General features: G+C 42.4%; 2 protein-coding genes across 18 annotated transcripts in view; both read left to right on the top strand.

Moving 5' to 3' along the window:
* The window catches only part of ARL13B (ARF like GTPase 13B), a 93,825-nt gene extending 80,152 nt beyond the window's left edge, over positions 1–13,673 (top strand). For 7 of the 8 annotated variants that reach the window (XM_074998552.1, XM_074998524.1, XM_074998528.1 and 4 more), the window contains one exon: positions 10,488–13,673. In XM_074998552.1, the coding sequence (XP_074854653.1) occupies positions 10,488–10,517 (30 nt within the window). In that variant the 3' untranslated portion in view covers positions 10,518–13,673. Of the gene's footprint in view, positions 1–4,501; positions 4,861–10,487 lie in introns of all 8 variants that reach the window. The other variant, XR_012646104.1, reaches the window with a different exon arrangement.
* A 1,708-nt stretch (positions 13,674–15,381) lies between these two features.
* Positions 15,382–26,500, top strand: part of NSUN3 (NOP2/Sun RNA methyltransferase 3) — a 106,201-nt gene continuing 95,082 nt past the window's right edge. For 5 of the 10 annotated variants that reach the window (XM_074998476.1, XM_074998466.1, XM_074998462.1 and 2 more), the window contains exons 1-4: positions 15,471–15,664; positions 22,426–22,529; positions 25,139–25,482; positions 25,876–26,030. In XM_074998476.1, coding sequence (XP_074854577.1) covers positions 15,593–15,664; positions 22,426–22,529; positions 25,139–25,482; positions 25,876–26,030 — 675 coding nt within the window. In that variant the 5' untranslated portion in view covers positions 15,471–15,592. Of the gene's footprint in view, positions 15,435–15,470; positions 15,665–15,694; positions 16,268–22,425; positions 22,530–23,147; positions 23,776–25,138; positions 25,483–25,875; positions 26,031–26,500 lie in introns of those variants that run through there. The other 5 variants (XM_074998445.1, XM_074998495.1, XM_074998419.1 and 2 more) reach the window with 5 other exon arrangements.

Below are 26,500 nucleotides of genomic sequence, written 5' to 3'. Positions count from 1 at the left end.
CCCCCACAATGCAGAGGGGCTTCCATGTATCTCCCATGGCCAGCTCCTGGTGAGGGACGCAGGTGCCCTCCTCCGTCCTGCAGAACAGGCTGGAGTTCCACAGCACCCACACATCATGTCTCTGGCCTGAGCACCCTACGTATATGTCCAGGAACCGGCCTTGGTGGTCCACTAAGGCTTGCACGACCACAGAGTGGTACCCCTTGTGTTTGAAGCTGCCCGTGCTGTGCTCCGGGGCCTGGATGGGGATGTGTGCGCCATCCAGCACCCTGGCACAATTGGGGAAGCCCAGATGGTGGAAACTGGCCATGTGGGTATCGACATTATGGATCCGGACGAGCCTCTGTAGCAGGTTCTCATTGATGGATGGTATGCACCACCTGCGGGCAGAGGAGACCGGACATGGCTGTGAGTCACTGGTGGGGTCTGGCACACCTGGGATCCCAGGAACTCCGTGGGCCTCCTCCCCTCTCCTCCCATCTACTATGCCAACTGCTGCCCCCCTCTCACTCCCCATGCAGCCTGAGGCTGCCATACCTGCATCAGGACAGCTCTAGCAGTGGAGTGCCCGACCCTGAATTGATGTCCCACAGAGCAGTATCTGTCAGGTGTTACCAGTTTCCATACCGCTATGGCCACCCTCCTCTCAAGGGTGAGGGTGGGCTGCAAGTTTGTGTCCTGTCTTTGCAGGATGGGGGCGAGCCTCTAGCACAGCTTGAAGAAGGTGGCCTTCCACATCTGGAAATTCCAAAGCCATTGGTGGTTGTCCCATTGCCTCATCATTAGACGGTCCCACCAGTTGCAGATGGTGGGATACCACTAGACTCATCGAGGCCACCGATGGGGAAATCTGCTGGGGTACCAAGGCCTTTGGGCCATTGTCTGTGGGGCCCTTGTTGGGGCCCATTGTCCTTGGGGTCATCCTCCCAGATGTGGTGGAAGACACCCGTGAGGACCAGGGGCAGTGGAAGCAGCAGCTGTTCCTTGTCCTAGGCAGCAGTCAGAGGCGGTGTCACTGCTGGGCTCTGCGAGCTCCGGCTGTGGTCCCAGTAGGCACTTAGCTGCATCCAGCAGGGCTCTGCCAGTCTTGCCTCGCACGGGGACTGGGGCCAGGCGGGGGGCCCTTTTAAGGCGGCATGGAGCTAGTGCACCTGGAAGTGCTTGCCCTCCATGCATGCTGCACTTCTGGAGTTAATGGGCTCCCTCTGTCAACAGATCTGGGTGCTGTGTAGATACACTCTGTCACCAGAGTGGGAGCCTCTTTAATATGTGCGGTTCTGTCAACAGATGTTTTGACAAGGTAATACTGCTGACAGCACCATCTGCCATCAGAGTGTGTCCATGTAGACAAAGCCTACATGTGTTTGATTACAAGTATGTGCACAGTAAAAATAACAAAAAAACAAACAAAAAAAACTTTTCAGGAGATTTGCAAGTACTATTGTGTAATCTCTTTATCATGAAAGGTGAACTTGTAAGTGTAGAATTATGTGCAAAAAATAAAACAATGCAAAAATTTAGAGCCTACAAATCATTCAGCCAGTCACTCTGACAAAGGAGTTTAATTACATTTTGCAGGAAAGAATGCTGCCAACATCTCTTTTACAGTGTCATCTGTATGTGAGAATCGTAGAATCCTAGAGCTGGAAGGGACCTCAAGAGGTCATTGAGTCCAGTCCCCAGCAGGATCAAGCCCAACTAAGTTATCCGAGCCATGACTATGCCAAGCTGGGACTTAACCTCTAGGGATGGAGATTCCACTACCTCCCTAGGCAACGCATTCTAGTGCTTCACCACTCTCCTGGTGAGGTAGTTTTTCCTAATATCCAACCTACTCCTCTCCTTCTGTAACTTCAGACCATTACCCCTTGTTTTGCTGTCTGTCACCACTGAGAACAGTTTCTCTCCGACCCATTTAGAGCACCCCTTTACGAAGTTGAAGGCTGTTATTAAATCACCCCTCAGTCTTCTCTTCTGCAAACTGAATAAGCACAAATCACTCAGCATCTACTCATAGGTCATGTGCTCCAGCCCCTTAATCATTTTTGTTGCCCTCCACTGAACCTGCTCCAGCACATCCACATCTTTTCTATACTGGGGGCAGGGCAAAACTGGATGCAGTACTCCAGATGTGGCCTCACCAGTTTCCAGCAACCTCTTAGATCTGCTCAGAATGCTCCTCCTAATGCACCCCAGTATGCCTTTGGCCTTGGCTACAAGGGCACACTGATTGCTCATATCCAGTCTTTCATCCACTATAATCCTTAGGTCCCTTTCTGCTGTACTGTTGCTTAGCCAGTCAGTCCCCAGCCTATAACAATGCTTGGGATTCTTCTGTCCTCAGTACAGGAGTCTACACTTGTCCTTGTTGAACAGCATCAGATTTCTTTTGGCCCAATCCTCCAATTTATCTAGGTCACTCTGGATCCTATCTCTCACCTCCAACGTATCAGCCTCTCCCTCTAGCTTAGTGTCTTCTGCCTACTTGCTGAGGGTGCAATCCAGTCCCTCATCCAGGTCATTAATAAAGATTTTGAACAACACCGGCCTCAGAATGGAGCCGTGCGACACTGCTTGAAACTGACCACCATCCAGATAGTGAGACCCATTGGACTTGATCTTCAGGCCACCTTTCTGTCCATCTTATAGTCCATGGATCCAATCCATACTTCCTCAACTAATGGGCAAGAATGTTGTGAGAATTTGTATCAAAAGCTTTGCTGAAGTCACGGTATATCCAATCCACTGACTTCCCCATGTCCAGAGAGCTTGTTACCTCATCATAGAAGCTAATCAGATTGGTTAGGCAGGACTTGCCCTTGGTGAATCCATGTTGAGTACTTGTGATCACTTTCCCCTCTTCCAAGTGCTCCAAAATGGATTCTTTAAGGATCCCCTCTGTTATCTTCCCAGGGATTGAGGTAGGGCTGACCAGGCTATAGTTCCCTGCATTGTCCTTCTTTCCTTTTTTAAAGATGGGCACTACATTTGCCTTTCTCCAGTCATCCAGGATCTCTCCCGGTCTCCAAGATTCTTCAATGATGATGGCCAAAGGCTCGGCAATGACATCTGCCAGTTCCCTCAGTTCCCTTGGTTGCATTAAATCCAGTCCCATGGATTTGTGTACATCTAGTTTTTCTAAGTAGCTCTTAACTCATTCCTTCTCCACCGAAGGCTGCCTTCCACCTTCTCATACTGCATTGTCTAGCACCATAGTGTGGGAGCTGTCCTTGCCTGTGAAGACTGAGGCAAAGAAATCACTGAGTACTTCAGCTTTTCTTTCATCATCTGTCACTAGGTTACCTCAGCCAGCAGTGGCCCTCCACTTTCCCTGATAACCCTCTTATTGTTAACATGCCCGTAGAAACCCTTCTTGCTACCCTTCACATCTCTTGCCAGCTGCATTTCCAATTGTGCCTTTGGTGTCTTGAGTACTGTCTGGCATTTTCCAGCCATATATTTATACTCCTCCTTAGTCATCTGTCCAAGTTTCCACTTCTCATATGCATTTTTTGAGTTTAAGTTGACCAGGTATTTCCCTGTTAAGCCAAGCTCTGTGCCTGCCATATTTGCATTTTCTTACTATGCAGTGGGATTGTTTTGTTCCTATGCCTTCACCAAGACTTCTTTCAAATATTGCCAGTTCTCCTGAACTCCTTTCCCTTCATCTTTGTTTCCCAGGGGATTCTGCCCATCATGCACGTGGCACTCTTGTAGCTCACATATTTGTGTGGCATAAGAGCCAAAGAGTCACGTGTCCCTTTTATGCGTCAACTACTGTTCTACAGGACATGTGTCCATGCTGGTGACAAGTTCTGCTTGATGGTAATACAGAGCAGAACAGACCAATGCATGTTCATTTTCATCATTTGAGTCAGATACCACCAACAGAGAAGGCTGAATTTCTTTTTTGCTGGTTTGGTTCTGTAGTTTCCACATTGGAGTGCTATTGCTCTTTTAAGACTTCTGAAAGCATGTTTCATACCTCATCCCTCTCAGATTTGGACTGCATTTGAGATTCTTATATCTGGGTTCGAGTGCTGTAGCTATATTTGTAAATTCATATTGGTACCTTTTTTGTGGTTTTTTTTTTTTGGTCAGATCTGCTGTGGAAGTGTTCTTAAAAGTACCATGAGGTGGATCATCACTCAACTATTATATGACAGATAAAACCGCACAGGAGACATACAGCTCACTCACAGGGAGTTCAATAACAAATTAACACTTTTTCTTTTTAATGAGCATCAGTAGCATGGAAGCATATCCTCTGGGATGGTGATCAAAGCATGTAGGGGCATATGAATGTTTAACCTATCTGACATGTAAATAGCATGCATTTCTGGCTACAAAAGTGCTGGACTCAAACACATGTCCTTGTTTTCAGGTTACACTGGAAATACGTGGGCAGCAGTGTCTCCTATAAATATAAACTTATTTGAGTGATAGGCTGAATAAGTACACCTTTCTCTAGACTTACAAACTTTTGATTTATCAATTTTAGCTACAACAATGTCAACTGATACCTATTTGTCGATTTATGAACATATTTCTGCTACAAAGAACCGCCAACTTTCGTCCAAGCATCTGCTTTGTGAGTAATAAATGTGGAGGACTACACCAGAACACAGTGCAAGGCTGAGTCATTTCCCTCAACTACCCAGCACTTCCCAGTTGGTTTGCGTGCTTCCTTGTGTTCGTGTTATTAATCTTCAAATATATTTGTCTGTGATCATCATGGGTCCTAGACATGAAAAAATTTCTTCAGGAGCTGTCACTAAGGCCAAGAAACCAAGGAGACCAATATCTGTGGCTACCATATTTGAAGTTGTTAAAAGAATTGAAGGAGGCCAAGGAAGAGAGGCAAGTTGGGGCCGTCAAATAACTTTCAAAGCAAGTCATGGTTGGTTTGAGTGCTTTAAAGTATGTTTACATTATGATAGTGTGCATGTTACAGGTGAAGTAGCATCTGCTTATATTTGGGAAGCTAACATTTTTCCCAGCTACATTGCAATCAAAAATTGATGAAGGTGTATATTTTCCAAAACAAATCGTTCATGTTGACGATATGGCGTTTTCCTGGAAAAGAGTGCCTTGTCAAACCTTTATTTCAAGTGATAAAACAAAAGCAACAGGTTTCAAGGCCTTAAAGAATCTACTCACATTATTTCTTGGTGGAAATTTGGAAGGAGATGTGAAATTGAAGCCTCTCCTTGTTTACCATTTGGAAAAATCCAAGGGCACTTAAAGGCTTAAACAAGGCATCTGGTGTTCTAATTGAAAGGTACGGGTGACAAAGCAGGTTTTTGTTGATTACAAAACAAGCTACCTTTCATCATTCATCTCTAAATATTGTGCTGAAAAATAATCTGAAGAATAAATGTCTGCTGATCTTGGATAATGGTCCCGGTCACTCATCAATGTCCAAGACTTATGGTGATAACATTTAAGTGTTTCCCCCCTCCCCCCTCAATACCACTTCCATCTTTGAGATCAAGACATTATTTCTACATTTAAAGCTTACTGTCTACAACTGGTGATGAAGTATCTCATATGTGCAATCAGATGGAGAAGACAAACCAACAATTAAGCGTTTGTGGAAAGACTACAGTGTCAAGATAGCTATAGAAAATGTTACAACTGCATGAAATAAAATTACTCAAAGTATCCTGCATGGTATCAAAACAAAAAAAGCAGTCCAGTAACACTTTAAAGACTAACAGAATAATTTATTAGGTGGTGAGCTCTTGTGGAATAGACCCACTTCTTCAGACCATAGCAAAACCAGAGCAGACTCAATATTTAAGGCCCAGAGAACCAAAAATAGTAATCAAGGTTGACAAAACAGAAAAATTGTAATCAAGGTGGGCAAATCAGAAGAGCAGGGGGGTAGTAGGAGGGGGGCAAGTCAAGAGTCTGATAAAACAAAGTATGTAAGAGAGGCCATATAATGACCCAGGTACTTGGCATCCTGTTTCAAACCATGTGTTAATGTGTCGAATTTTAATATAAAAGAGTTCGGCAATCTCCCTTTGCAGGCGATTCTTAAAGTTCTTTTTCAGTAAAACACAGACTTTCAGGTCATTTACAGAATGGCCTACTCCACTAAAGTGCTCGCTATGGTCTGAAGAAGTGGGTCTATCCCACAAAAGCTCACCACCTAATCAATTATTTTGTTAATCTTTTAAAGTGGTACTGGACTGCTTATTTGTTTTGATAGTATATAGACTAACACAGCTATCTCTCTGTTACTATCCTGAATGGTGTTTGGAAAAATCTATTGCCAAAATATGTTCATGATTTCCATGGTTTTGAGGGTGAAGTGGAAAACCTTCAAATTCTATCGTGCAATTGGCAACATAAGGATTCAATAACGTGGACACAGATGATGTTCAAGGCCTGTTGTTGTCACATGATGAAGAATTGATGAATGAAGAATTAAGCCAGCTTGATGCAGAAAGGTTGTCAGAAAAGGAGCAGGAAGAATTGGATAAATTGCAAAAAAAACTGTGGACACTAAAACACTGTCAGAATTCTTCAGTGCATTGGAGGCAGCTACACAACGACCCAAACTTGGAACAGGGTTCAGCATGCAAGCAACAAGTTCATGAAGCTGTTCGATGTTAGCAGGAGTTGTATGACAAGAAAAAGAGGCCTGCAATACAAACTTCAATTCTATCATTTTTTCAACACTTCATCACCTCCTCCTAAACCCTCATCGCCGTCAGCTGATCCTCAATCCGCAAACTCAAAAACTGAAGATAAAACCGAATTAAGGAGGTTGACGTCACTACGGAGCCATTGCTGGTGACACAGATGATCCCATGGAACTCGCATCAATACCACCTTCGCTACTATCTAAGAACTGACTAGTAGTAATAAATGTCACGAAAAAGCAATAAAGTAGCACTGTTCTTACACTTATGATTGTATAGTATCGTCACGTGGGAAAAATATTGGGTGGCCTTTTTTTTTTTTTTTTGGGCGAGGTGTGGGGAGAGTCCAGAACCAGTCAGAATTTTATACATTGAAATTAAAGGGAAAGTTATTTTCGATTTTTATGAATTTTCACCTTACAGTTTTTATGGAATGAATTACACTTGTAAATCAAGGAATAGGTGTAGTAGGACTGATTGGACTTACAGGGTCTGAAGTTTTACATTGTTTTGTTTTTGAGTGCATTTATGTAACTAAAATTCTACATTTGCACTACAGTACTTCTGTGAAGTGAATGGAAAGATACTATTGCCTTATTTTTACAGTTGCAGGTATTTGCAATCAAAAATATCAAGTGACCACTGTACCTTGTATTCTGTGTTTCAGTAGAAATCAATATTTGAAAAGGTAGAAAAACATCAAAATAATTAATAAATTTCAGTTGGTATTCTATTGTTTAATGGTGTAATTAAGCATGGCCTTTTTGTGAGTTAACTGTTCACTCAGCAGCCCTACGCTAAAGCCTTTGTTTTCAACCAACTTTGTGAAGAAATTTTTATTTTCTTGCTTCTGCTATTGGACTATTTTTTAAAAAAAATAGTTACCATCATACCTCTGTGTGATGTGCACTTTTCTCTAATTGCACTCTCATGGAAGACTTCAGAGTTTAAGCCCTACCCAACCTGTGACATTCTGGTGAGCATAGTTGGTATCTATTGTGTCTGTGGGAGAAACATGTTCCTCAAAAGTGTTTAATATCCAAATGCTTTTCCCCAAGGACTCTTATGTCTAGGGAGGCATGACTGAAACTTTGCTTACGTGAGCAATCCATGAGGTAACGAAGATACTCCCCTCCAAAGTAGTGTTCTCTTTAGCAAACACCCATGTCACAGGGTTCAGTAGTGAAAGAATGGCACAAAAGAATCATTGGTCATGTTGACAAACCCAGTCTTCTTAAAATTCCTTTTTAGTTGCTTATTGAGGGGCTGACAAGCATCTCTAAAGCTTTCATTTACCCTGTTAGGATTCAGAATTGGTTTTGTCAGTGTTGTGCTCTTGATTCTCTTCTGATGCTGCTGTAAAATGGGAGTAAGTCCATTGTTTTACACTCAATGGCTTGACGGCAAGATAAAATTAAGTGTTCAGTAGCCAGTCTTACCGTAAGTATTGCATGAAAAAAATCGAGCCCTGATCCAGTTAACATGTATACATGTACTTAAGAGTAGATGCTATACACCTAAATTTGGTTACTTTTCATAGTTCTAGGTTCTAAACACACATCTATAGATAGATACACTACTTTAGATAAAAATTTATTGTAAAGGTGTGTATTTTGCATTTGGATTGGAATAAATATTCCATGTTGTGGGTAGTTAAAAACATCCTAAATTTTGCAGCAGTAAGCTATAATTGATTTAAAACTTAGAAATCCATACTATTGAAATGGTGCTTCAAAAAGCTGCTTGTATATTTTCTTGTTTTCCACCTGTTTCTTGTTACCAACCATTCTTGACATTTCAATTGTAATATTTTGCATGTACTAATCTTCTTGCAAGTTTGCAAAAATAACTGTATGTAAGGCTATCTTGCTTATGTTTTGTTATGCTGCTTAATTGTTGCTGGGAGCCCAATTTTCACACCTGAAAATCCATTGCTGTCAGCAGACAGTGCACTGTTGAGTATAAATGACTAAAATATCTGATTCAGATGGCTATCCTGATATAAGAACTAAAATATAGGTGATCTTAGAGAAGAATAAAAGAAAAGTCTTCAGTCAAATTCTGTCACATTTTAATGACATAATTCATTAAACAGCACCGATGAAAGTTGCAAACATTCAGGGGTAATGCCATTTTGACCACAGCAACAATTCTTATTTTGATAGCACCTTCTTACCAGGTCTAGGCGTCATTTGCCAATTTCTAAGGTAATCTGTGAATTTTTGTTCTCCAGTTTTTGTTGCGAATTTAAATGGTGTTCAGTTTGTCATCTGTAAAAGGAACAATAACAGAAAAAGCCGTGCTAGTGTCTATACTATCGAAACAAAAAAGCAGTCGAGTAGCACTTTAAAGACTAACCAAATAATTTATTAAGTGAGCTTTCCTGGGACATACCCACTTCTTCGGACCATAGCCATTCCAGAACAGACTCACTATTTAAAGCACAGAGAACCAAAAATAGTAATCAAGGTGGACAAATCAGAAAAAAAAATTATCAAGGTGAGCAAATCAGAGTAGAGGGGCAGAAGGGGGGGAGCCAAGAATTAGATGAAGCCAACTATGCAAGGGAGCCCCTATAATGACCCAGAAAATTCCCATCCCGATTCAAACCATGTATTAATGTGTCGAATTTGAATATAAAAGAGTTCAGCAGCCTCTTTCAAGAGTGTTGTTAAAATTCTTCTTCAGTAAGACGCAAACTTTTAAGTCATTAACGGAATGGCCCGCTCCATTAAAATGCTGGCTGACCGGTTTGTGGATCAAGAGTGTTTTTACGTCTGTTTTGTGCCCATTAACTCTTTGTCTAAGAGAGTATAAACAATGTTCAACATATTTCCAGAACTTGACATAGTTAAAACCAGAAGTTCTGGTATATGCATCTTTGTGCAGATCCTGCAAGAAAAAAGAAACAAAGCGAAGTCAAACCTGGTAACCTAACCACCATATATTGTTGTTTTAGTTTTTTCTCCAAGTTATTCTTACAGTCTATTAGTATGCTTACTCCGAAGTACCTGTTCCTTAATACTGTACAATGATTTGGAAAAGCATTTTGAGCAAAAGAATATCTAAAATGAGTACCTTAAAAGAAACATCATAAGCAAGCATCAAATAGCTACCACTTTTAATTCAGATGAAATATGTATATTTTACCAGGGCAACATGTTAAACCTTTAACTTTAGGTTATCCAGTCAAGTTAATCCCCTTATTGAGGTGTCTTTGAGTTATAGTCCTGTGTCAATGGGTGATAATAGTAGCACAACTTTATGAAGTGACTTTTATTGGTAATGTTTACATCAAAAAGAACTGCGAACAAATCAGGCTTCTGTAGTGCCATAATTAAAGATTCTGGCTTACATATTCCAAAATAATGATTTTTGGATACCTTTATGTTTAAGCTTCCCAACTTGAGACACTTTTTTACAACATTGGATTTTGAAAGATTGGGCATTAGGGACTTTCTGAAAATCAGGCCATCTGAAGAGTGTGTGAAATTAGGGGCTCAAAAGTCACTTTTGAAATTAATTTTCTTTACAAGAGTTTTTTCCTGATTTTTAAAGTTGCATAATTGCCAGATATACTCAGAAGCCTGCAGTAATCAGCAGTGCTGATTTTGGATATTTTTCTGAATGGTTGGTACTACAACTGCTTCTTTCTTTGGTATAGCAATGTGGTTAATCCCAAGCATTAATAAATGTTACATATGGCAGTAAGTGTTTGCAGGATCCAGCCCTAAAATTGTGGTTTTAAAGGCAGCAAGAATAATGTACACTTCTTGAAAACTGATTGTAAATTTGATATTAACATGGTTTTCTTCTGGTGTGTTTCTTATATAGATTTCTATGGAAAGCCTCTACCTCCATTGACTATACGGCCAAGACCTAATAGTGATGCCCATGATGTCATTTCTTAACCAGATCACAGGCTTCATTTTGAACTTACTTACAAAATTATATTAAGCAATTTTCTTACTTGAAGAAAGCTTGATATTGCTTAAAAATCGCTGTGAGATGAGACAATAAGAACCTACTTTGGTTTTTGCAATGGATTAGTTCTGCCAGAGGAGATTGATCAGATTTCTACTTTCCTTGTTAGTTACTGTTCATTCTCACCAGCTTTTCTTCAGGGGTTAATATGCACAAAGAGTTTGGGATCTGTTTGGTACAGTTGGGTTTCATATTGAGGTTTTCTTGCCAGACTAGATAGCTGTCACCCTGAAGAAAAACACATTCAAGACCAAATGCAGCTGGATTGTGTGTGCACATCAAGGCTGTTGTGCAGAAGTTGTACAGTAATCTGTATTTTACAGATAATTTTAAGATATTTGTAAGATGCATGCATGTTAGAGCAAATATAGAGAATTATATGCTATAAATGTTAACTATATTTTTATAATTTTTTTTCTAATATTTTACTTGGGAATTAACATTAATGCCTATTACCTTCAAAATGGTGTCTAGAAAATGTTAGAAATGTGTTGGTAGTTTACCTGTATGAGTATGTTGACCTACAATAGCAATACTTTTTGGCTGAGATTTACATCACCAGTATTGCCCTTCTGGCAGTCTCTGGGGTTTTTAAAATTAAACAGATTTTACACATAATTATGGTACTTGAATGGACTGTCTAAAATTTGTCGTCTTATGGATCATTTTTTCTTTGATTAAATGGGAGTTGGTATGCATAGCAAATGTTTTCAAGTATCTGACTTGACTGTTGTATTATGTGGTATAAGATAGAATTGTACACAGTTGAGATTTTGAACTCATTTTGATTAAGAATTTTGCTGAAAAATCAATCAGTCAACATACATGTCTGTTTAACATGGACTAGATAACACTAAAAATGTCATATTGAAAATGTAAAAACAAAGATTTTTAAACCAAATTAATGAGCCCAGTTCTAACCTTCCAAATAATATGATGCTCTCTTAATTTAAGGGAGTGGTGTGTTGAAGGAGAGAATTGGATTTACTGTATTTTCAATGTTTTGATTGTGTTTTGATACATTTAGAAGAATAATTTATATACCGTGCGTTCATATAATTTCACTATGAGGAATGGAAAACATTCTCTACATTATTATTGCAATATTGAAAACATTTGTGGAAAAAAATGTAGGTCTGAAACCAAAGGTTTTTTGGACTTAGGTAGGCAAGGGTATTACACTAAGGGCTTGTCTACACTACCACTGGAAGGATGGTAATTAGGGTGTTGGGAGTTTGCTTAATGAAGTGCTGCCTATACATGGCAGCACGTTATTAGTAAATTTCCCCCTTCCCCCCGCCCCCCACGGCAACTTTGAAGTTTTAAACTTCTAAGTACTGGCATGCATCTAGCCACGGCTCACCTGCTGGTACTTTGAAGTATTGGGGCAACTTTGAAACTTTGAAGTTGTGAGCTGCAGCTAGATGCGCACTGGTACTTCAGAGTTGCCGGGGGGAGGGGCGCAGAATTTGTTTAATGAAGTGCTGCCTATGCACGGCAGCAGTTCAGTAGTAAACTCCCAACACCCTAATTACCATCCTTCCTTCGAGGGAAGATGGTAGTGTAGACAAGCCCTAAGAGCGTCCCATCAGCGCATATTAGCAAATGATACTAGGCAGCGAAATAAGTTTATCAGCTATCTTACAATTTGAAAGCATTGCTTGCAGTTTTAGCCATGAGACTCTTTGTAATCAATGGGAGTAACAGCTAAAAACACCACAGTTGTTTTGAAATGTAACCATAACGTGTTTTTTAAAATATTAGTCTGTTTTAACTAAACACAACCACATTAAGGATGTGTGTTGCATTGGGAAAAGAGTACTAAAATATATAAGGTATAAAAAAAAAAATGACTGTGGAAATTGCAGATTAGTACTTCCCTGTTGGTAACCGGGTTCTGTTTGAGTAAATACTGATACTGTTGTGGCACAGTTTGGCTTGCATTCAATAAACCAGTCTAATATTTAGCGTTTTTGCTTCAAAGTTTACATGCACGATTCCAGTAATCAGACCATTTTTAATTCATCTCATCATACACATTCCTTTGGTTTGAGGGGTCTGTATATTGCAGCTTAACACTACTCAGTTTCATCTTGAGCTTTGAGATTTTCTCTGTTTGATGAAGCGGGTCTTTGCCCACGAAAGCTTATGCTCCAAAATATCTGTTAATCTATAAGGTGCCACAGGACTTCTTCTTGTTGTTTTTTGCCCATATGCAAAACAAATTAAATAAGTGAAAGTCTTTGTCTTTTTTGAGACCAAATGAAAAAGCTGGTACTGAAACTAAATGAGAAACTGAAACTTAAAACAATGGTATTTCTCATTCAAAATTTGTGTATTGTTAAAATAAACTGACACCAAATTACTAGAAATATTTCTCATACAAATGTGATATGAAACCATACTATAAATGACTGTATTGTTTTCATCATTTATGTTACACCAGCATTTTGCTTGAAGATCACATTTGCTGAGGACATCTGTATATAGAATAAAACCAATGTACAGCATGTAAGTGTTTTCCTTATTATGTATTAAATATTTTTGGGGGGTGTGATTACAGAAGAACTTCATTCTTAATGACTATGGGAACAATTTGTACAATTTGCATTGATAAATATCATCATAAAAAAGTTGTCATGTAGCACTGTAAAGACTAACAAAATAATATATTAGGTGATTAGCTTTTGTAGGACAGACCCATTTCTTCAGATCATAGCCTTACCAGAACAGACTCAATATATAAAGCACAGAGGTCAGAAAATTATCAAGGTTGGCAAATGAGAACAGCAAAGGGAAGGTGGGGGAGCTGGGTGCAGTGGGGTGGGGGAGCTGAGGGAGACTAAAATATGAAAGTATGTAAAAGAGTCCTTATAATGGGTCTGGTAACTGCTGTCCCTGTTCAAACCATGTGTTAATGTGTCATTTGAATATGAATGTTAATTCTGAGCATTCCTCCTGTAGATTGTTGTTAAAGTCCCTTTTCAACAGAACACAGACTTTCAGGTCTTTTAACAGACTGGACCACTCCATTAAAGTGCTGGCTCACAGGTTTGTGTATTTGGAGATTTTTGATGTCTGTTTTACATCCATGCATTCTTGGTCAAAGCGGGTTTGCAGTCTGTCCTTTATACATGGGTGTGTGGGCATGGTTGGCACATGATGGCAAATATGTTAGTTGAGGAACAGGAGAATGTGCCTGTGATTCTGTAATTAACCTGGTTAGATCCAGTGATAGTATCTCCACAATAGTACTCTGAGGCTTTGCATATGCATTTAGAGAGGGCTGGCACTGCCTCAATGGTATTTTTGAATGCTGAACTCTCCCTCACGCTAATTGATCTGAGCTGTGTTTGTTGTTCTTCAAATACCAGATGATTTTGAGTGCTAGTGTACCTCAGTTCAGTGTCCCTGAGTTTTGAAAAAAGTTAGTTTTACTTCTAGTTATTGGAGGGAACATCTTAACATTTCATCCAAAGTAAACACCCCCAATCACTACCACGGATCCTTTATCACACTTTTTGTGGTGAGGAAACTGGGGGTATTAATAGCTGTGGTTGATTTTTTTTTTTTTTTTCAAAAAGTAACCTACAAGTCAACAAAGGTTCTACTAAACTGGTAATCTGTGAGATTCTAGAAAGCCCCTGTCTGCTTTTAAGAGTGATCTTTTAACCAAATTGCCTTTCTAACATCTTGAGAGCAGTACTGCAGCCTTCCTGGTTAAGCCACAGCAACACACACTAATGGACTGATAAATATTGAGTGGGGTGAATCTCTCAACATTTGTTGTATCAAGAAGGTAAACAGGTTAAATTCTCTTCTATAATCAGTCATTGGCTTTAGTGGAGGCACACTTGGTCCTGTATGTTTCACCCTCGCTATTTTTACTCACATTCAGGATCCTACAGAAATTGGGCTTTTAAAAAAAAAAAACTGCATAGCCTTATTTTTGACTTCTGGATCTTTCTCTAGAGTTTAGCTTGCTTGGTTTTAGCTTCTAAATTTGCTGATAGGGCAGAGAAGTCATGACTTTTCTCCAGTGAAAAAGATGAAAATAAAGGCATTAAGTGTAAACAGAGTGTGGAAGACGGGTGTCATCACAGCTTCGGGGCGCAGCAGCTGTTTATTTTTGCAAGAGCGAGTGCTGCGAAAGGCAGAGTCCTGAAATTTCTACCATGTTCCCAAAAACAACGAGAAGTCATCTGGCACCTTCCAGACTAACGGTTTTCTTGGCGCATAAGCGGCCGGGGGCCCCGACCCGCTTCGCCAGCTGCAGGTAGTAGAAATTCCAGAGGCAGATCAAAGTCTACGGCCTCACGCAAGGGCGGAAGCCCCGATCAGCAGGAAGGCCAAGGCGGAGGAGGTCACGTCAGTCAGGGAGAACGGGCTCCGCTGCCGGCGGCTCGAGGCCCTGGGGCGAGGGCGGGGTTGACAAGAACCCGACCTAAGCAACGCCCAGCTGGGTTAGTCTCACGTGACACACCGCGCAGTGCGGAGCCACCCCGCGGAGGGGCGCACGCACTGGGGCTACGACCCACTTGCTCACATGGGCTGTAAGGGATGGGGCGGGCGGCTGGTTCCCCAGGTACTGCTGGGCGCACACAGCGGCGGGAAGGGAGGGAGGGAGATTGCGCCGGGGAAGCTGCTCGGGGGTTATGCGACGGCAGAGGGGCGGGGCCGTCATGTCATCACCATGGGACTTCCGCGCGGACCCGCCCGGCGAGTATGACCGGGGCAGGTGGGGTTCGATGCCTTGTGAGGCGGGACCGAGGTTACAGTCGCCCGCTGCGCTCGGGGGTAGGGGTCGCGCGGAGCTCGCCCTGCCCCGCCCCACCCCCCGCCCCACCCAGCAGCGTCGCACCCCTGCTGCCCCTCGCGGCTCAGTGCCGCCTGGGGCGCTCTGCGCATGCTCGGCCCTTCCCCGAATCGCGGCGCGCAGCCGGGTGCCCGTGGCCATGTGGCTGCTGCGCCGCTCGCTTGCTGCCTCCTGTGGGCTGTGGCGGGGCCCTTCCCCGGCCCGGGAGCAGGTGAGAACGGGCCGGGCCGGAGGAGGCGGGAGCTGGCAGTGGCGGGCGGGCTGCCCGGAGAGGGGGAGGGACGCGCCAGTAGGAAGGAGCTGCTGCCGCCCCCGGTGCCGAGCGCAGGGGGACGTGGGCTCCTCCGGCAGGGCAGCACCGATGCGCGAATGGGACTGGAAGACATGCACGGCCGAGGGGGCCGATGTTAGCCTCTCCCCCCACCGTCTTGCTGGACACGTGAGTGAAGCCCGCTGAGCACCGCCCCTTTCCTGCTCCCGTCGGCCCGCAGCCGCAGGTGGCTTTCTCGCCTCGGAGTGATAGGAGACGCGTTAGTCTGTGTGTTTGCAAGGCAAAGCGAGCAGTCCTGTAGAGCCTTAAAGACGAACTGTTTTATGTATTCGGGAAACACCCACTGCTTCAGCTTCCGGAGCTGCCCTGAGAGAGGACAGAGGAATCTGCTAATATAAAAACTGAAACGAAAGGAGGAGGAGAGAGAAAAAAGCACCTGGGAATCGTCACTTAAGTGGGATGTCCATCATCCCTGTGAATGTCAAATGGGGGGAAATTGTCCATGTAAGGCAATTGAGATCCTTGTTGAGTCCAGCATGATAGGTATCAAACTTACAAATGAATTTCAGTTCAGATGTCTCTCCCCTTGTAATCTGGTGTTAAAACCTCTTTGTAGTAATATGCAAACCTTAATGTCCTTGATTGAGTGGCCTGCCAAAATCAAGTGCTCACCTACCTGTTTTTGTTTATTCGGATTCCTCATGTATGATTTGTGTCCATTCATCCTTTGGCAAAGGGACTGTCCAGTTTGTCCTATGCTACTGCCAAAATTTTAATTGCTAAATGGGGTATTCCCACATGCACCTCTCCTCTCAGGGTGTCCCTCCCTGCACTTCCTCCCTAGTATGCACCAGCCACCCCAGATTTAAGGACAGAAGGGATATCATGTCCATCAAGTCTGATCCCCTGCAATTGTAGACCATGGAACTTCACCCAACCACTCCTGCAATAGAGCTCTAATCTCTGGCTGAGTTAGTGAAGGTCTTAAACTATGGCTTAAAGAATACAGTAACAATGACTCCACAGTTAAAGTCGTATGCAGTGTACCATTTAGCAGTGTAACTCCCTGGCTGGATATTCTTAACGAATAGTAACTGTTCACAGAGCAAGTGCCGGTGGTATAGTTATATCGTTATAAGTATGCTGGGGCCGCACACAGAGCTGTGTAGACAAGCCTTGAGAAAGAAGCAGTGGAGATGGAGAAAAAGGTACTTAACTAGTAGTTCCAGATTTTTTTAAGCCAGTATTGTGTTTTTTGGAATGCCCTCAGAATTTCAAAGTCTTTGGGTTGACGATACTGCAGATGAGTGAAGTATAAGCACATAACAAACAGCAGAAAGCAGTGACAGTGCATTTGTGGACTTTTTAAATTCTAAAATATTAGTAAATCTTCTAGCAATTTTGACATGAAGTTTTGGTTATTTTTAATTTGATAGTGCCCGTAAGTATTAGATTTTTCTTACAAACAGGATTCATCTGGCTCGATTCTCTCTCCCTCCTCATTTTAATAGTTGTCCAAAAAGTAGAAAATGTGGTTTTGAAAGGTGTGTTTTTTGTAGTCTTCACTTTTGTACTCTGTCAAAAATACTCCAGACAGCTCTGATGTTGTAGGTCCCACTCCTCCATAGAGTTTTCTGTGGACAGACTCATATTGACTTCAGGGATTTCTGTGTAAGCCAGAAGGTCCATCCACATGGGTCTCTTTGCAGGACTGGGGCCTTAACCTCAAACAGCATAGAACTATCTTGTGAAGAAATAGGTGTATTCCAGCTCCTGTGGGTCAGGGCACTTCTCTCTGCCTGAAATTTGTTCCTAAATTACAGCATCTAAAATCTAAACCAATCCCAACGGGTTACAGAGCATTTGCAAACAGTAGCCTGATATTATAAATAGTTGTGTGTGTTTATTTTTTTGAAAACAATAAGGAATCTTGTATCCACTTATCATCATAGAATCATAGAACAATAGAGCTGGAAGAGACCTAGAAAAGCCATCGAATCCAGCCCACTGCTCTAAGCAGGACCAAACCCATCAGATCAGCCCCGCCAGGGCTTTGTAGCAGTGAGACTTAAACACCTCCAGGGACGGAGACTCCATTGCTTCCCTGGGTAGATCATTCCAATGCTTCACCTTCCTCCTAGTGAAAAGTTTTTCCTTATGTTCAACCTGGACCTTTCCAACCGCAACTTGAGACCATTGTTCCGTGTTCTGCCATCTGTGACCTCTGTGAACAGCCTCTCTCCAGCCTCTTGGCAGCCTCCCTTCAGTGAGTTGAAGGCTGTTACCAAGTCCCCTCTCAGTCTTCTCTTCTGCAGACTAAACAGTCCCAGTTCCCTCAACCTTTCTTCATAAGTCATATGCTCCAGCCCCCTAATTATTTTGGTCGCCCTCCACTGGACCCTCTCCAGTGTATCCACATCCTTCCTATAACTGGGGGCCCAGAACCGGACACAGTACTCCAGATGCAGCCTCACCAAAGCTGAATAAAGAGGAATAATCACTTCTCTGGATCTACTGGCAACGCTCCCCTTGATGCAACCTAATATGCCATTAGCTTTCTTGGCTACAATGGCACACTCTTGACTCATGTCCAGCTTCTCATCCACTACAATTCCCAGGTCCTTTTCTGCAAAACTACTACCGAGCCAGTCGGACCCCAACCTGTAACAATGCTTGGGATTCTTCCGGCCCAAGTGCAGTACTCTGAACTTGTCCTTATTGAACCTCATCAGAAATACTAACAAATTTGATTTGGGAATAAGCTTTTGTGAGCCTACTTTGTCAGATACATAACCCAAATAAATTTTGTTAGTCTAAAGATTCCATGGGACTCCTCTTGTTTTTGCTGAAACAGACTAACATAGCTGTTTCTCTGAAACTTTATTTTTCTTGTGCGCCAGTACATTTTTGCATACAGGCATTGTATATTCAGAAGAAGAAAAATCTAGATAGCTGCTTCTTAGAAGCTACAGTGCATGTAAATATCATTGCTGGACACAAGTTCAGTCCTGTCTACTGTAAATAATTAGCTTGTCAGTCAGACTTTGTTCTTTTGTATTGTCACCACTGATGGAGATTGTGCTGGCCTATTTATGCTTTGTTATACCTGTTAACTTCAGACCACACCTTTGTCTGTGAAGAAGAAGAAACAACCTGCAAGCAGGGATGATAAGTTGCACAGGCTCATGGTGCCTGGGTACCAAGAGTATTCCAGGCTCCTGCTCCATCAGTATTTGGGGCTGGTCTCTCCCCTGGCCTCACCTGCTGCCTCCATTTACCTTCCTTGGTTCCTCTCTCCCCCACTTCTGTTGACCAGCCAGGGTTTCTCTTTGTGCCATCCCCACCTGACAGCTCCACCTTTTCCCCATCCCTTGACTTATCCCCTCTACGCCCCTGCCCACTGTTTGCTCTTTTCGTCTCGTGGTTGACTGAGGGCTCCTCTTTTTCCCCCATAACTGGAGGCAGCCAGCGGTGGAACTTCAGATGAAGAGGAACCCTCAGCCCTTGTTGCTCCGGGCCAGCCCAGTGACGGTCTGCTTTGGGATCCTGGGGCAGGGCTCGCCTCTCTGCTGCTCAGCAGAAACAGCAAGCTGCTGCCTCCCCTCTCACCCATTCAAGGAAACATCTTGTCCTCTAGCTGCACCATCAGTGCCAGATAGATGGGGCTGTGGGGGACCCTGGGGACAGAGCTGCTCTGTGCTCCCAAGCTTCTGCTGTCCTGCCTCCAGCACTGTTCTGAGAGCAGAGAATCCCAGTTCTGCGCTGGCTTATCAGAGGTTTGGGTCAAGTCAAAGAAGGATGCTGGGAGGTGCTGGTCAGTGGGAGGTTTGTATATATATTTTGGAGTACTGGGCAGTGGGGAGGGGTCTGCATGAGGCACTGTGTAGTCAGGCAGTGGAGAAGGATTTGAGTACTTGGGAAAAGGGGGAAAATTTTTGCCTGCACGCACTCCTGAATCCTCTGAGCCCAGAGCCTACACCCAGCACCAAAATTCCCCTAGAGCCTGCACCCTCCTATAACTAGATTCCCTCCCAGAGCCTTAGGCAGTTGGAAGGAGGTAGAGGGGTGGTGCCAGCCAGGACTTGCATACCTCCAAAATTATATAAGCCTGTTGCCCCATCTGCAAAACTTGTTTATAGCGGTTCAGTGATTCTGTCAATTTGAGATATGAAGAAGACCTGAAAAACAGATTTTCTTGCCTTTTTTATACCTTAGAATTGTCAAATTTACTTTCCAACTTTTTTCTGGAGGATTTCTTGCTGAGCCTCTAAACTGGAAATAGGAGGTTTCATATCTGTTAATTGACACTTCAGCCAAGAGATTTTTCTCCTAATTATATGTTAGATATTCTTGTTAACATATCTGTTTAATGAATGACCACAAGCAAAAGCAACATTGTAAACAGTCTGTCTAAAATGCCCTTCTCTCAGTTGTTCAAGCTTCACTGGTATATGGGTTGAACCTCTGATACGGCACCCTTTAGACATAAACGGTGCTGAATGAGAGAATTTGCTGAACCACAGGAAATCAATATTGTGTAGCACGTTACCTATAGTTCCACTGCTTACGGGGTTCTTAGAAGACATTTAGGAGTAAGTTAGAGTAAAATAACAGCACAGAACACTGAGAGCCAGGACAGGTGGTCTTTATGGGACTGAGGGAAACTTGGCCACACCCATGGTAAATGAATATTTGGCTCACTAAAATCATGGTGGACCATGGATGTTGCTGGACAAGAGAGTACTGTACTAGTAAGTTTGATTTGTGAATCCAACTAGTTCTCCGTAGTCTTCTAAGTGAAATATGAACACAACTTTAATTCTCCTTAAAACAAACAAGCAACCCCCTCAAACCTTTCTGCCCTCCAACTTTTTAGTCTCCTTTTTATATGGCCTAAAAGAATGTTCCTGGGGGAATTCTGTGCCACTGCACATATACAGAATTAATGTCCTTGGCAGATTGCATTGCATCCATGTGTAAAAGTGATGAGCAAGCACAGGGACACTGGAAGAGTGGGCACATGCCCCTCCCCAGCAGCGTGGGCACATAGTTTCAGGTGCTAAGACCAGCTGGTAGAGGGGTAGGTCACTGTGGGGCTGATCTCTAGGATCAGCTGGTGTTCCTGGCTGGGCTGGGGATGGGAGGACAAGCCTTCCTCTTCTGCAAGGAGCAGTTAAGGCTATGTCAGGCACACACCAGGCTCCTGTTTTCATTTCTCAGCTGTGTGTGTGAAGGGGTGGCTGTAAGGGGGCCTGCTCCCCTAAATGCTCAATTCCTCTGCATCTGGACCCTGCATACAAGCCTTGCCATGCCACACCCAGATTGCTCCTTCAGCAAGTCTCAGCCCTGTACCCAGACTCTCCCTCAAATGGACCCCACCCCTCTTAACCCGAGTCCCGTCACCCAGACCCCTGCAGACCTCCTCCTGCCTGAATCTGGATCCCCATGCCAGCAAGCATCCTGCACCCAACAAACTCCAAACAGCTTCACCTAACCTCCCCCCAATGCCACAGTATCCCTGATTGCGCCCCATTCCCAACACCTATGACCCCCTTTGTTGGGCCTAGCCACCTTTATGTGGACATACTTTCAGAGTCCCATTCCCCCTGCATTTGGAATCCCCCCAAAGAATCCTGTGCACCCATGTCCACCATGCATCTGGATCCCCCCACTAAGCCACCCAGACCCCTCTGACCTACACCCTACATTTGTTCCGTGCTGGATTGAGCCTGCTTGCTCCGTGCCTGGATTGGTGGAAATGTATGTGAGAAATTCTCTCTTGCTTGCTATCTTAGTGCACTTTTCCCGAGCGGGAGGGCCCTGGGTGTTTCTGCGGCAGGCCCCAGTCTTGAATGGTGTTTAGGTGAGATGCAGCTTCACTGCCACATCAATGTTCTGAGGAAGGCTGTAGCATGATCTCCTACATCCATGCAGCTAGCAGCCTGTACTCTCCACTGCAGTGCTGGAGCCTCCACATTTATTGATAAAATATGCAGAACTTTTGTATTTATGGCACAGAACTTTTAATTTTTTTGTTGCAGAATTCACTCATGAGTAAGATAAGTACGAAAGAGGACAAACTCAGTGTGTTTCTTTGCCAGGTCTTCTTTAAATAGCTTAATTTGGTACAGAAGCCTGAACATTTGTCTCTGGCTTGTTTCTACAGACTGAGTCACTAAATATTACTAGGAATTTTCTTTGCATGTGCAAGTAAAACAAAGTACAGTCAAATTAATTTTAGTGTTCTTATCAACTCTTCAAGACGGGACAGGATTCTGTATGGCTTGCACAAAGATACAGTTTAATTTCTGCCTTTGAGTTAGATAATTGAGAGGCATTCCTGGACTGGGGTGCTTATTTTCTATGGATATAATCTCCTTAATGATGGGTAGCTTATTTTGCTCCTAGTATGCTGGCTTCAAGAGCTTTTTCATGTGTTTGGCAGCTGCAGGAAGGTAGTTTCATAAGCATACAGTGTAGATGATTTGTTCGCAGGTCCAAAGATGTGGTATTCAGACATTTTACCAAGGACTCTGAAATTCCTGTTACCATCTCTGAAAACTTATACACCAATGCCCATCCATGTGTGACCAGTGCAGCTGAATGTCATTATTAACCCACGCAAATGTGCTTAAAGTCTGATGTAGAGTCGTCTTTGGCAAATAGTTTTTCATGATAACTTCCCCTTCCTTCTTTCTAAGCTGGAATCAGAAGGGAAGCCTCAAAAAAGGATCTGCCAAGTTGTTTTGGATCATTTTGAGAAGCAATATATGAAGGAGCTGGGAGAAGCATGGAGCAGTGTCAGGTTGTTTTTTCTCTTTTTGTTACCTCATAAAATCACTGCGAGCAGCTACACAGAATGCAAACAACCTTGAAATTATGCCTAGATAAATATTTTAAATATTAAACGAGGATTTTAGTATGGGATTGCAGGTGAGTATTGCCATTAATAATTCCGGTCACTCATCTGGGAAATGAGGAAATGTGCCTGATCTTTACAGTAAACCTCGATTTAATGGACTAATGGGGGAAAGGTGTCTGCTATTCCCGAAAGTCCAAACTGCCCCTCCCCTGCCTGGCACACCCAGCCCCCCTCCCCAAAACCAAAAACCCTGCCACTCACTGGAGCCTCTGGACCCCACTGCGGATACCACGCCACGTGCAGCTGGAGGGACCACCATGCAGCCTGGAGGAACTGCTGCCAGACTTGCCACGCACTCCTCCCATCAGGTCTAGGGCACATACATGAGTGCCAGTCTGCCTGTGTACACTTCCCACCCTTGGCAATTCTAGTAGCAACTCCAGGCTGTGGTGGTCTCTCTCTTTTTGGGAGGAGGTGTGAGTTGGGGGGAATGATTTTATGGACCCCAGCAGACTTCGGGAACAACAGATGTCCCTCCGTTGTTCCTGAAGTCCCCTAAATTGGGGTCTGTAAAATCAAGGGTTTACAGTATTTGGTGGCACGATCCTTTTATTTACATGGAAGCTTATGTTTTCGTCCTTGATGGGGCGTGTTCCAATCTAGACAAATCCTTTCAAGAAACTGAAAAAATCAAGGCTGGAGGCCCCTGTCCATAACATAACTCACTTAGTTATGGAAAGAAAGAGACAATGGTATGAACTGAAAATTAAGTATCGGTCGTAGCTTTGAATTGCTTCATCAGTGAATGCCATGGTGCCCAAGACTAACTTAAAAGATAGAAAAACATTTAAACACAGGCGTGTTTATAACAAAGTGCTTGTACTATTTTTTATCTTGCGGGGGGGGGGGGGTTAGCATGTATGAATAATGTCAAAAAAGTAAAACAGTTGTAAAAACTTATTCTCTATAATGTTGCATTGAAAGCAAAGGGAAACTTTTTATTTTTCCTTTTTGTCCCTCCTTATTTCTTCCTGTTCTCTCTTTCTTCCTTTTCCTGTACTTATGATCAAATTATATATAGTCTGTCTGAAATCAATAGGATTTTTGCTTTGATGCCAGTAGCACCAGGATTTGCCCTGTGGGGACCCTTCTGTGTAACCAAAGAAGATGGGCGGGTCTGCATCATCAGGTTTCATTCTTTACATTTCCTATGGCAATTTACTGCAAAATGAGGTTTCTTCTGCTATGCCTTGTGGTGAGATTGTTATCCCTTTCTGTATAAATGAGAAAAAAAGAGTCAGGTAGAAAAATATGACACTCCCAAGATATTTCAGCGGAGCTCTGACGATTTCTGCAGCTGAAGATTTGCCCCCAGAAACAGAGTTGGAGAACATTTTCTAAATTGGCAGGATGGTAAAACATAATTCGAATACAATTCCCACTGGATGGTTTTCTAGTACTGTGTGGATAGGACCAAACCATGGTGAGATAGTTGCTTCAAAATATTTTAGAGTAAGTCAGAGACAATTATCAAGCATTTTATTTTAAAACACTTCAAACATTTTTTTGTCTCTGTCTTCATAGGTTAGTTAAAACAGTCCCTTCTGAATTGTTTTCTAACAGTTTCCAAAGAAGTTTGGGGAACCTAATAAATAGATTTGAATCTAATTTATTTGCTAATTCTTCCTAGCATTAAAAAAAATGGTCACACGTTTAATTTTTTTCTTTTTTCTTCAAAAAGATGCTTCATTGACAATTATAATCAATGGTAGATTGAATGTTTATTTTGATGCCCATGTAATCTTCTCTTAAAGCCATTTCTAGTTTGGAATCGCTTTTTAGTTTTATGGGTTCAATTAGTTTATATCAGTCAGGCCAGTCCATGGTGTGACTTACGTCTCCAAAAGGTGAATGTTAACACAGCCCTGCTTTTTTCCAGTATAATACAAAAAGGCTCCCAAATCAGCAACCACTGCTGCATATGATTTTCACTGAAAAAGTTGTAATATTCCATCAAACTGTCAGGCCCTGATTACGAATAATGATTTTATTTCTGAAGAGACAAGTTTTAGTATGGAGCAAAATACAATTTTATTTCTCAGGCTACAGTATTACAGAATGTTTATTAAAGAATACATAAAGGGTTGATTTAAAAGAACAAGGAGAAAGATTAATTGGGAGCAGCACTGGGCTTTTGTTTCTGTTTGTCTCTATGAATGAGTTCCCAGCTTTTGTGTACTCCAGAATTTCTATATATAACAATAATGGTGGTAAACTAAGTGTTCTTACTTACCCTTTCTCTTGACACGAGAACAAGGAGATATTTCATGAAATTGAAAAGTAATACATTTTAAAACTTTAGAAGGAAATACTTCATTTCATAATTAACCTGTGGAGACGGATGCAATCCAAGAGAATACATTTAAAATATCACAACAGGGAACAGAGTGTGTAGCCAATTCCCTGCGTCGGACTTTGCACATTATGGAAACTTAATTGCATCCTACTTTTTCTTAAATAAAACTTTTTGTTTTTCCTTTTTAAACCCCTAGGGATGTGCTCACGTCACCATTGTACTGGCAATATGCTGTTTTGCTTAATAAATTCAGCTATTTCCCTGAACTGGAGAACAACTTGCATTTGAAGGGGTATTACAGTATCTTTCAGGAGAACTTAACCTATGCCCCGGGATCATTAAAGTGTTACATCAGTAGAACTCCTGGAAGATTCCCTGCGCAAAAGCACCAGACTGGTAAACTCAAGGAATATTATCTGCTGAATGCTGCTTCTCTGCTGTCAGTGCTGGCTTTGGAAATAAAGGATGGAGAAAGGGTTTTGGATATGTGTGCTGCTCCAGGCGGTAAATCAATAGCTATGCTGCAGTGTGCCTGGCCAGGTAATGTATATTTTTGCAATGCCAATTGAAATACAGAAATTATATTCCAAATGCAGTTATCAAAGTTATTTGCAGGCATTTTTGTATCCATTTTCAGATTAAAACTCAGTTTAAAATGGGCATTTCATTAAGTAGTTGCAGGTTGTTGAAATCAGAAATTTGGGGAGTCAGTTTGTCCTAATATAAACTAAGCCAAAACCTCGAACATAATGAAGACGTAAATGGACCTCAGCTTAATGCAGGCTGAACAACCCAACAGAGTAGTGCTGCCTTTTCTTCCTCTCTAAAAGGCGTGCGCATTCTCTGACAATTCCAGGGAAATAATGAAAAGTCTTTAATTTTAACATATTTATAAAAGTTTTAAGAGTACTGATTCTGGGTAATTTCTTTTAGGTCATCTTCACTGTAATGAGTATGATAGTCAGAGATCAAGGAGGCTGAAGCAGACACTAGAATCCTTCATCCCAGAGCCTCTGATGAACTCAATTGCACTCTCTGAACTGGATGGGAGACAGATTGGAGATCTCCACCCTGAATTGTATGACAAGGTAGCACCATTATGTATTGACAAGTGGATGGAATTCAAATTACATTTTTGTTTTCTTCCTTCCTTTTCTATCGTAACTTGACATACTCTCTAGCTGTTTGACCATATGTTGTGAAATGCTCATGAGCGAAGGTTAAATATTTTGATGTTAAAACTTAGTCTCCATTTGATGGTTCTTCTGATTTGTCTGGGAGGAAGCTACTGAGCTCACCACAGGGTTTCTGCCTACCTTAAGTTTTGATCTGAGGAGACTTTGTTCATGTGTGTTTTGTTCATATGTTACGCAACATTGCCTATTGACTCCTTGAATTATGGAGAATACGTAGCAGTTAGTACTCTGTGTCACATTTAAATAGGTAAACAAGCGAGAGAAGTCAAGGATGGGAGCTGCTCAAATGGATGATAAATTATCATAATGTTGATGTTCATGGTACAGTAATTTAGTGTGGTGGTTCTTAGCCTGTTTACTGT

Source organism: Carettochelys insculpta, chromosome 1, assembly GCF_033958435.1.
Source record: "Carettochelys insculpta isolate YL-2023 chromosome 1, ASM3395843v1, whole genome shotgun sequence".
Classification (NCBI taxonomy): domain Eukaryota; kingdom Metazoa; phylum Chordata; order Testudines; family Carettochelyidae; genus Carettochelys; species Carettochelys insculpta.
Note: the sequence above shows the minus strand (reverse complement) of the source record. Positions and strands in the feature narration are given on the sequence as shown.